An 11923-nucleotide genomic window follows, 5' to 3' on the forward strand; every position below is an offset into this window, starting at 1 on the left:
CAGTGGCACGATCTGGGCTCACTGCTACCTCTGCCTCCCAGGTTCAAGTGATTCTCCTGACTCAGCCTCCCAAGTAGTTGGGATTACAGGTGCCTGCCACCATACCTGGCTAATTTTTTATTTTTAGTAAAGATGGGGTTTCACCATGTTGGCCAGGCTGGTCTCAAAATCCTGATCTCAGGTGATCCACTTGCTTCAGCCTCCCAAAGTGCCGGATTCACCATGTTGGCCAGGCTGGTCTCAAAATCCTGACCTCAAGTGATCCACTTGCCTCAGCCTCCCAAAGTGCCGGATTTACAGGAGTGAGCCACCGCACCTGGGCGAAACATCATCTCTTAAAAAAAAGAAAAAAGAGGCTGGGTGCATTGGCTCAAGCCTGTAATCCCAGCACTTTGGGAGGCCAAGGCAGATGGATCATCTGAGGTCAGGAGTTCGAGAGTAGCCTGGCCAACATGGTTGAAACCGTATCTCTACTAAAATAAAAAATTAGCTGGGCGTGGTAGCACGTGCCTGTGGTCCTAGCTACTCAGGAGCCTGAGGCAGGAGAATCGCTTGAACCCGGGAGGCAGAGGTTGCAATGAGCCTCGATTGCACCATTGCACTCCAGCCTGGGCAGCAGAGTGAAACTCCGTCTCAAAAAAAAAAAAAAAAAGAAAAGAAAAGAAAGAAATCCTTCTTCATCCAGATGTCAGTATAGTCTCCTAGATACTCTTCTGATGATTTTGAAGTTTTTGTTTTATACTCTTAGTCTGTAATTCATTTTGTATATGCCATGAAATAATTCAGTAACTTAATTTGCTCCCATATGGATAGTCAATATAACTTACCCACTGATTTGAAATGCCACTTCTGGCATCTGTTGGGTTCCCCTATGTGTTTGGGTCTGTTCCTGGGCTTTCTCGTCTGTCCCATTAGTCTTGATGACCATAGATTTATATGTGTTCTCATCTCCTTTTCCTTCTGGTCTGAGCTTGGCACTGAGCTGAATGTTTTATGTAGCGTTGCTAATTTCCTCTTTTCAGTGCCCTAGAAGGCAGGTGCTGTTGCCCTCATATAACAGGTGAGGTTACTGAGGCTCAGACTGTGGGCTTTTGTTTAAGAGCAGGGTCTCTTAAAAAAGCCCACCCTCCACCCTGTGCTGAGATTAAGAGCTGACTGGAGGGAGCCTTGAGTGTGTTATGGCATCATTGTCATGGTGACTTTAGTCCTCTTCTGCCTGTGTTCTCAGTTAGCAGAGGCGGGGAATGAGAGACCCTTACCTTATTACTACATATAACTGGCAACGGGCCTGCCATCTATATTTAGCCACCACTTCTGGTTGCTGGGAAGAGGCAGTTACACAAAGAACAACCCCTGCCTTCTACGAGCTTCCGGAACCTTCCCAAATCTCTGTAGCATGTTCAGGTCCACATGTGGCAGCTCAGATACAGTCTCCTCTTAATGCTTATCTCCTTTATTTGATTTCACAGTTAAAGGAAAAGATTCAGAGGGAAGAAAGAAAATCCAGAGGAGACATAAGAAGCCCCCTGCAGAAGAAGAGGCACACCCCACGCTGACAGGCCTAAGGAAGCAGAGCGCTTTCTCCATCCAACTGGCCGTCATGCCGCTCCTTGCCGGTACCCACTCCTTGCCCTGTTCCCAGCAGCTCCAGCTTGCCAGAATGGCCATAAGCGGATGCTCCTAATGACAGCCCTGCTGTGTGCCACCTCATTTCATCCTCACAGCCACCTCAGGAAACTCAGGGGAATTGGCTCCATAGTACAGGGGGAAACGAAGACCCAGAGAGGGTAGCTACATTGCCTGAGATCACATAGCTAGGAAATGTGAAGTCTGGATTTGAACCCAGCTCTATTTGATTCCAAACTCCAAGGAAGCCTATGGGAATATTAAATGTCATCATTGTGTTTGCTAAGAAGATGCTGCTTTTAATAAATGCTTTCCTACAGATTTTTACAAAAACATCTAGTAAAAGGAATGAGGAAAGGGAACCCTGACTGAGCCCCTCTGGGTGCAGGCACCTCCCGTGTGACACATCACTTCTCAGACCAAATTCTGAGCCACTCAGCCAACCTGTGGTGTGGTGGTGGCTGTGCTGGTTACCATTGTTACCATTTTTTTCAGTGAGGAAAAGAACTCAAAGAGGTTAAGTAACTTTCCTAAGGCCGCACAGCTCAGTGGCCAAACAGGGTTTTAATTCTTTTGCTTTATAAGATCTACCACAATTTATGAACTAGATTTTACACATATTGGCAAATCTTAACTAAATATTATATCAATATGTTTTGATGATGGAAATCTCAGCATATATTTTGGTAAAATTATATTGCTTTGTTCCAAAAAAGAGTCATATGGGGTGAGCTCCCCTCTTTTTTTTCTTTTAGAGAAAGTTCAGACTTTGTTCATTTTTTTGGCCATTACGTGTCTTGTGCGCCCTCTCCTGGCTACTCTGCAGAAGCGCGTGCGTTGGTCTTTTCTGAACTGGGACCAGTGTTCATAGAGGAGGGGGCAAAACCCCCATAAGTCAGAGCCGCCAGTTCACTTACACAGGTGCCAGTCATCATCCTCCTCATGCGCTTTTGGGTTGGTGTCAATTCATTGTGAGAAAGTGCTATTAACTTTTCAGTTTGCACTTTTTTTTTTTTTGAGATAGGGTCTTGCTCTCTCACCCATGCTGGAGTGTAAGTGACACAATCATAGCTCACTCCAGCCTGAAGCAAGCCTCCTGCCTCTGTTGCCCGCATAGCTGAGACTACAGGTGCACACTACCGCACCTGGCTATTATTATTATTATTATTATTATTATTATTATTATTTTGTATTTTCTGTAGAGACAAGGTCTTGCTATGTTGTCCAGGCTGGTCTCAAACTCCTGGACACAAGTAATCCTTCTGCCTTAGGCTCTCAACATTCTAGAATTACAGGTGTGAGCTGCCGCACGTGGCAGTTTGCAGTTTTAAATGACTTTTTGAAAATCATACTTCACCTACAGCTAGTCCTTCCTGACCACCTTCACTTTCTCGTAGCATCAGAACCTTCTTGAGAAGCAACAGTGCCAGAGAGTAAACTTACAGAGCGTCTTCCCCCGCCCCATTCTCCAGCCTGACACTCCAGCATACCTGCTGCACACAGTGACTTTGAGCGAACGCCTTTGCTAGCTGCTTCCTCCGTCCTAGGGGAGTGTACCATGGGACCTGCCCCACTTTGGATTTTACTGTGAGAGGAAAGAGAAGTTCAACTGTCTTGGCCTGCCTGGCGTGACTGTTTCCAGCAGAATGAAGCCAGGACATGGTCTCCTCTCTCTCTTTTTTTTTTTTTGAGATGGAGTCTTGCTCTCTCACCCAGGCTGGAGTGCAGTGGTGTGATCTCGGCTCACTACAACCTCTGCCCCCCAGGTTTAAGCAATTCTCTTGCCTCAACCTCCAGAGTAGCTGGGATTACAGGCACGTGCCACCACACCAGGCTAATTTTTGTATTTTTAGTAGAGATGGGGTTTCACCATGTTGGCCAGGCTGGTCTTGAACTCCTGACCTCATGATCCGCCCGCCTCAGCCTCCCAAAGTGCAAGGATTACAGGCGTAAGCTACCGCGCCTGACCTAGCCTCCCCTCTCTTTAACCTGTACCGTCATGGCTGTACAATGCAGGGGTTCATATGTAAGAGCTTTGGTGACAAAAACACTTTGATCATGGCTCAGTCACTTACCAGCAAGTTGCCTGCTTTCTCTGAGTCTCACTTTCCTCCTCTGTGAAATGGGGGTGATCACTCCTACCTCAGAGCGTAGTTTTAAGGATCACAGGAGGTGATGTGTGTAAACTGCTTAGCACAGTCCAGAGGGTGCTGGTGTGGAGGCAGCAGCTGCCTCCCGAGGCCGTGTGTGTGGGCCGCTCCATTATACTCTGACACAGCCTATGGTCATCAACAGAGCACGAGTCGGCTCAGCAGGCCAGTTGTATGTCTGGTTTTGCCAGAAAATAATAGCATAAGATTATTTATTGTAAACCCAGCATAATTATTTTTGGTAATCATCTTCAATTTCAAATTAGGCCATAGATCATGTATACCTTATTAGTAAATATTGGTTGGCTAGTAACCTAGTAAGATTCTAGAAAGAGGCCGGGCGCGGTGGCTCAAGCCTGTAATCCCAGCACTTTGGGAGGCCGAGGCGGGCGGATCACGAGGTCAGGAGATCGAGACCATCCTGGCTAACACGGTGAAACCCCGTCTCTACTAAAAAAATACAAAAATCTAGCCGGGCGAGGTGGCGGGCGCCTGTAGTCCCAGCTACTCGGGAGGCTGAGGCAGGAGAATGGCGTAAACCCGGGAGGCGGAGCTTGCAGTGAGCTGAGATCCGGCCACTGCACTCCAGCCCGGGCGACAGAGCGAGACTCCGTCTCAAAAAAAAAAAAAAAAAAAAAAGATTCTAGAAAGATTCAGTGTCTGGGAGTGAACTCTTATTTTAAAAGGATAGTATTGCATAGCGGAGGGGCCCCACTTAGCCCCGCAGAACTGGTTTGGATGCTGGTGCCACAACATATTGGCTAAGAGACCTTGGATGATCGCGTCAGAACTCTGGGCCTCAGTTTCCCCATCTGTAATGTGGCGATGACAGCAGCCAGACAAGGTTAAGGATGAAATGACATTAGCGCATGTTGGGACTGGCTGTAGCAGGAGCACAAACATTCCCTTGCACTGTTCCACTCTTACTCGACCAGGGCTCTTAACTCAGGGGACTTGTGTCTGCTAGGGACATTTGGCAGCGTGTGGAGGCATTTTGGTTGTCACGACTGAGAGTGGGATGCCACTGGCATCTAGTAAGATACTGTTAAACATGCCACAATGTATAGGACTGTCCCCTGAGCAAAGAATGGCCTGCCCCAACTGTTGGCACTATGGAGGCTGTGAGCCCCCAGCCTGGAATTCTATTCTGGTACATGTCTCACTGACTCTGATGGTTTGAGCACTTTTAAAATTTTATTTTGCACTGGGGATTCCTTCTACCTTGAGTAGTCTTTTTTTTTTTGAGATGGAGTTTCACTCTTGTTGCCCAGGCTGGAGTGCAATGGTATGATCTCAGCTCACTGCAACCTCCGTCTCCCGGATTCAAGCAATTCTCCTGCCTCAGCCTCCCAAGTAGCTGGGATTTCAGGCATGCGCTACCATGTCTGGCTGATTTTGTATTTTTAGTAGAGACAGGATTTCTCCATTTTGGTCAGGCTGGTCTCGAACTCCTGACCTCAAGTGATCCGCCCCCCCCTTGGCTTCCCAAAGTGCTAGGATTATAGGCGTGAGCCACCGCGCCTGGCCCAGAATGCTTTTTCTATAAAAGGGATCCATGTATTTCACCAGTCAGAGATGTACTAGGTAGGGAAAAAACAAAATAAAAAAAAAAAAAACCCTCAAGTTTTGGAGGCAGGATTGACCTGGGTTTGAATCCCAGATCTGACTCTTTGTCATGTGATAAGCTAGAGTCTCCGAGGCTCAATTTCATCTGCAAAATGGGGATAGATACATCCTTCCTTGGGGTTAAAAGATTAAGAAAGATGATGTATGAGATGGTGCTCAAAAAGATCAGTCTATTCCTTTCAACATGCCTGTAAATGTATTTCTAGGGCATGTAAAAGCCATGTCACTCACATTCAGAAAGAGTAGGCGCTTCTAAAACAAGTCACGGGCCAGGTGTGCTCAGCCTGGGCGACAGAGCGAGACTCCTCCTCAAAAACAAAAAAAAGAAAAAGAAAAAAGAAAAAGTATTCTGACAGCTACCTATATGCCTTGCAATGGCTCCATTCACCCACCCTTTTCATGAGGCGCACTAGTGCAAAACCATCCTGGTGGGAGGTGTGCATGCTTGTATTTGGCTCAGATGTGCCAGTTGTGTTCTACATCAATATCTGTATTTTCCTCATCAGATCACAACAAGTGAAGCAACCCACTGAGTACCAAATGTACACACTGGCATGATATGTCCTTGATGGGAGAACTGCCCGGAGCCCTCCATCTAATAGCCTTCCTGCAGCAATGGCCAGGCTCTCTGCTGACCCATACAGGAGCCCATAGCCATATGAGGGTACTGGGCATTTGGAATGTGGCTTGTGTGGAGAAGGAAGTGCATTTTATATTTTATTTAATTTTAATTATTTACAATTCAAGTAGCTACCTATGGCCCATAGCTACCATAGTGGATAGCACAACAGGTCTAGAACGTTGGTTCTCAAGTTACCTGGAGAGCTATTAAACCTCCCATTGTGGAGGCCACACCCCAGACCAATGAAATCAGACTGTCTGGGAGTGGCACCCACAGATAGGTGTTCCTGTTGTGTCCCAGATGATTCAGGAAATGCTTGTATTACTTATTAACAGATGTCATCAAGATTAAGTCACACACATTCAATTCTAGAGAATTTACAGGACCTCAGTTTGAGAAACTAGCACAGAACATGCTGCCCGTGGGTGTTTCCCGATTCTTTATTTTTTTAATTAAAGTTTTCCCTTTTGGGTTGTGATTTTATCATTGGCTCATCTCAGGTTGCTTGATCCTTCTGTGCTTGTCTCGGGGCTGTCATGAGGAAAGGTCTAATGCTGGGTGTATTTCCCCCCAGGATGGCAAACTGTCATGAGTCGTGGCAGTGAGAAGTCTGTCAACATTTTAGATTGCCTTTTGACTTTAAAAACAGAAGTTCCAATCATGACTGAGGAGCAAAAGCAGGATTTAAATCCCCTGACCATAAAGATCAAGTGTGCTTCCTGCCTTCCGTCACAGCCTGTGCCCATTCAGGAACTAGAGGTAAGAATGAGCTGGACGCATGGAGTTTAGAGCTCCTCCCCTTCTACCCACCTGCCCGTCATATGCCATCACTAGTCCTCCCGATGGCCCCAAATGAGAAATGTGGTTATCACCTGCATTTTACTATTTAGGATCCCACAGTGAGATACAAAAGAGATGGGGTTCCTGGGATTAGGTGTGACCAATCCTGAGGTCTCCTACTACGCTGCAGGTGCTCTTCAAATGCAGGTCATGAGCCTCCCTTCAGGAGCCCCCAGGCTTCGCTGTTCCCGTGGCAGTTACCAGCAGGATGCTCGCTCATTGTTAACCAACCAGGTTCAGTACTGCTGTTTATTCTGTGAGTTCTTTGTTCCCTCTCCTGGTTGAATTCCTGTCTCCTGAATTCTCTCCCTTTATTTGCTGTCTGGTTTTGCTGGAGTGCATCCTCTAGTAGCTTCTCGAGAAAAGGTCAATGGGAGATTTATTTTTGAGATCTCATATGTCTGCAGATATATTTTTTCTACCTTTTTTTATCCTTACACATGACTGGTAGTTTGGATGTGTATAGAATTCTAGGCTAAAAATCATTTGCCTTCAGAGTTTTGAAGGCATTGTTCTATCATCTTTTATTTTCATACAAGTTGAACCTTTGTATTTGACCTGTTTTTTGTTTCTCCAAGTGCTCATAAAATCTTTTTTGTCTCCTTTTTTATTTTATTTATTTATTTGAGGCAGAATTTCACTCTTGTTGCCCAGGCTGGAGTGCAAGGACACAATCTCAGCTCACTGCAACCTCCGCCTCCTGGGTTCAAGCAATTCTTCTGCCTCAACCTCCTGAGTAGCTGGGATTACAGGCATGCACCACCACGCCCGGCTAATTTTGTATTTTTAGTAGAGACAGGGTTTCTCCATGTTGGTCAATCTGGTCTCGAACTCCCGACCTCAGGTGATCCACCCGCCTTGGCCTCCCAAAGTGTTGGGATTACAGGCGTCAGCCACTGCGCCCAGCCTTGTCTCCTTTAAAAAAAAATTTTTTTTTGAGACAGGGTCTCACTCCACTGCCCTCTCTGGAGTGCAGTGGTGCAATCATAGCTTACTGCAGCCTCAACCTCCTGAGCTCAGGTGATCCTCCTGCCCCAGCCTCCCTAGTAGCTGAGACTGCAGGTGCACACCACCACACCCAGCTAATTTTTGTATTTTTTGTAGAGACAGGGTTTTGCCATGTTGCCCAGGCTGGTCCTGAACTCCTGGGATCAAGTGATCCTCCTGCCTTAGCCTCCCAAAGTGCTAGGATTACAGGTGTAAGCCACAGTACCAGCCCTTTTTGTCTTCTGAAACTGCTTAATTGTGTGTCTTAGTGTGAGTATGTCCATGTACATATGTCATACTTTTACTTTAAAATATAGATTCACAGAAAGTTGCAAAGACAGTACAGAGAGGTCCCATGTATCCTTTACCCAATTTCCTCAGTAATTAGGTGTTTCATAACTATAGCACAATATCAAAATCAGCACATTGACATTGGTCTAATGTGTATATAGGTCTGTGCCATTTTATTGTACATGTATGTAACTGTCACAGCACTTGAGATGTAGAAATAATCTATTGTCACAAAGATCTCCTTCATGCTACCCTTTTATAGTCACAACAACCCCCTAATACCCAGCATCCCTAACCACTAATTTGCTCTCTATCTGTATACTTTTGTCAATTTGAAAATGTTATTGTTAAGGATTGAATTGTGTCCCCCCCAAAAAATTGTATGTTGAACTCCTAACGCCCAGTATCTCAGAATGTGGTCTTATTTGGAAAGATGGTCTTTGCAGAGGTGATCAAGTTGAAATGAGGTCATTAGGGTATCCTTATGAAAAGGGGGAAAGTGGACCCAGAGACAGACACACATAGAGGAAAGACTATGCAAAGTGACACACGGAGAACGCCACGTGGAAAGTGGATGCTGCCACATGCCAGGGGACATCTGGGGCCACCAGAAGCTGGAAGAGGCAAGGAAGGACCTTCTCGAGCACCTTCCGAGGAAACGTGGCCCTGCCAACAGCTTAATTTCTGACTTCTAGCCCTCAGAACAGGGAGACAATAAATTTCTGTCATTCTAAGCCCCCCCAGTTTATGGCGCTTCGTAGGAAACTGGCGTGGTTATATAAATGAAAACATCCAGCATGTGACCTTGTGAGACTGGCCTTCTCCCCCACTCCAGCGTAATGCCCTTGCATGTAGTTTGGTCATGTTTCTTTTTTTACTCTGCCTTTTAATTGACATATTTAGACCATTATATTTAGAGTAAATGTTGATATATTAGAGCTTAAGTCTACCATTTTAATTTTTGTTTTCTGTCTGTTCCTTCTGTTTTTTTGTTTCTCATGGTTTTTATTCCTGCTTTCTTGTGGGTTACTTGACCAATTCTTAGAATTCCATTTTGATTTATCTGTAGTATTTTTGAATTTATATCTCTTGGTATCGATTTTTAGTGGCACTCTGGGTATTATATTATGCATACATAACTTTTCACAATCTATTGGTATCAATATTTCACCAGTTTGAGTGAAATATAGAAACTTAACCTCCCTTCAAACCCCTTTAGTTTTCCTAAATATTTCCTCTACATAGATTGATAACCACGTGAGATGATGTTATACTTTTTGCTTCAACTGTCAAGCATAACCTAGAAAACTCAAGGGTTGAAGGGACGTGTGTATGTTTACCTGCGCTCCGCTCATTTCATTATCCTTTGTTCCTTTTTAATGTTGCAAGACTTCTTTTGTCATTTCCTTTCTGTTTCAAGAACTTCCGTTAGCCTTTCTTGTAGGATAAATCTGCTGAAAACAAATTCTTTTAGTTGTTCTTTGACTCAGGGTGTTTTTATTTTTCCTTCATTCTGGAAGTATAGTTTCACTGGATATAGAATTGGTATAGAATGGGGTTGATTTTTTTTTTTCTTTTGAGACAGAGTCTGGCTCTGTCACCCAGGCTGGAGTGCAGTGGCGTGATATTGACCCACTGCAACCTCCGCCTCCCTGGTTCAAGTGATTCTCCTGCCTCAGCCTCCTGAGTAGCTGGGATTATAGGCACACACTACCATGCCTGGCTAATTTTTGTATTTTTAGTAGAGATGGGATTTCACCATGTCAGCCAGGCTAGTCTTAAACTCCTGACCTCAAGTGATCCATGTACCTCAGCCTCCCAAAGTGCTGGGGTTACAGGTGTGAGCCACTGCACCTGGCCGGATTTTTTTTTTTAACACTTGAAAAATGTTATACCACTTTCTTCTTACCACTACAGTTTCTGATGGGAAATCTGCTGTCATTCAAATTGCTTTTATTCCCTATAGGTAAGATGGCATTTAGCTCTTGCAGCTTTCAAGATTTTCTTTCTCTGCCATTAATTTACAGAAGTTTGACTATGACATGTCTTGGTGTGGATTTCTTTGTGTTTCTCCTATTTGGGGTTCTCTCAGCTCTTTGAATCTATAGGCTTATGTATTTTGCCAATTTTGAGAAAATTTTAGTCATTATTTATTGGAATACTTTTCAGCACCACCTTTTGTCTCCTTTCCTCCTGAAACTCCAATGACATTTTGTTTTAGTCCCACAGGGTCCTGAAGTTCTGATTTTGGTTTTTGTGTCTTTTTTCCACTGTGTTGTTCAGATTGGGTAATTTCTTTTTTTCTTTTTGTCTTGAGACGGAGTCTTCATCTGTCGCCCAGGCTGGAGTGCAGTGGCACAATCTCAGCTCACTGCAAGCTCTGCCTTCCAGGTTCACGCCATTCTCCTGCCTCAGCCTCCAGAGTAGCTGGGACTACAGGCGCCCGCCACCATGCCCGGCTAATTTTTTTGTATTTTCAGTAGAGATGGGGTTTCACCATGTTAGCCAGGATGGTCTCGATCTCCTGACCTCATGATCCACTTGCCTTGGCCTCTCAAAGTGCTGGGATTACAGGCATAAGCCACTGTGCCCAGCCCAGATTGGGTAATTTCTATTGTTTTATCTTCAGGTTTACAGATTCTTTCCTCTGTACATTCCATCCTGCTGTTGAATCCATTGAGTTTTTAATTGCAGTTATTGTATTTTTCAGTTCTAAGATTTCCATTTGTTTTTTGTTTGTTTATTTGTTTGTTTTTGAGTTGGAGTCTCACTCTGTCACCCAGTGCAATGGTGCCATCTTGGCCTACTGCAACCTCCGCCTCCCGGGTTCAAGCAGTTCTCTGCCTCAGCCTCCCAAGTAGCTGGGATTACAGGCACTCGTCAACATGCCTGGCTAATTTTTGTATTTTTAGTAGATAACGGGGTTTCACTATCTTGGCCAGGCTGGTCTTGAACTCCTGACCTCGTGATCCACCCACCTTGGCCTCCCAAAGTGCTGGGTTTACAGGTGTGAGCCACCGCACCCAGCCTGTTTACTTTCTTTTTAAGAGATGGGGTCTTATCTTGTTCTGTCACCCAGGCTGGAGTACAATGGCACTGTCATGGTTCACTGCAGACTTGAACTCCTGAGCTCAAGTGACCCTGCCACTTCAGCCTCCTGAGCAGCTGGGACTAAAGGCATGCACCACCACACCTTGGTTATTCTTTATATCTCCTGTTTCTTTGCTGAGAAACTATTTTTTTCATTTGTTTCAAGCATGTTCATTACTGCTTCAAATTCCTTGTCACATAATTCCAAGATCTGTGTCATCTCAAGTTTTTTCATTGGTTCATTGGTTTTTCCCATTCAAGTTGCTTTTTCTGGTATGACAAGTGATTTTTTAAAAATTGTATCTTGGAATATATTGAGTATTACATCATGAGACTGGATCTTATTTAAATCTTATGTTTAAGCTGGGCGCTGGAGAATCACTTGAGCCCAGGAGTTTAAGACCAGCCTGGGCAACACACTGTGACCCCTTCTTAATTTTTTTTTTTTAACTAGCTGGATGTGGTGGCATACACCTGTAGTCCAGCTATTCAGGAGGCTGGGGTGGGAGGATGGCTTGAGCCTGGGAGGCTGAGGCTGCAGTGAGCTATGATTGCACCATTGCACTCCAGCCTGGATGACAGAGACCCTGTCTTTCAAAAAAGAAGAAGAAGAAGAAGAGGAAGAAGAAGAAGAAGAAGAAGAAGAAGAAGAAGAAGAAGAAGAAGAAGAAGAAGAAGAAGAAGAAGAAGA

At 44.9% G+C, this 11923-nt stretch overlaps 1 protein-coding gene across 2 annotated transcripts in view; it reads left to right on the forward strand.

Moving 5' to 3' along the window:
* Positions 1-11923, forward strand: part of CFAP92 (cilia and flagella associated protein 92 (putative)) — an 86944-nt gene that overhangs the window by 29574 nt on the left and 45447 nt on the right. For both annotated transcript variants that reach the window (XM_017885024.1, XM_017885025.1), the window contains 2 exons: positions 1470-1616; positions 6599-6783. In XM_017885024.1, coding sequence (XP_017740513.1) covers positions 1470-1616; positions 6599-6783 — 332 coding nt within the window. The remainder of the gene's footprint in view (positions 1-1469; positions 1617-6598; positions 6784-11923) is intronic.

Source organism: Rhinopithecus bieti, unplaced genomic scaffold (assembly GCF_001698545.2).
Source record: "Rhinopithecus bieti isolate Rb0 unplaced genomic scaffold, ASM169854v2 scaffold_13262, whole genome shotgun sequence".
NCBI lineage: Eukaryota > Metazoa > Chordata > Mammalia > Primates > Cercopithecidae > Rhinopithecus > Rhinopithecus bieti.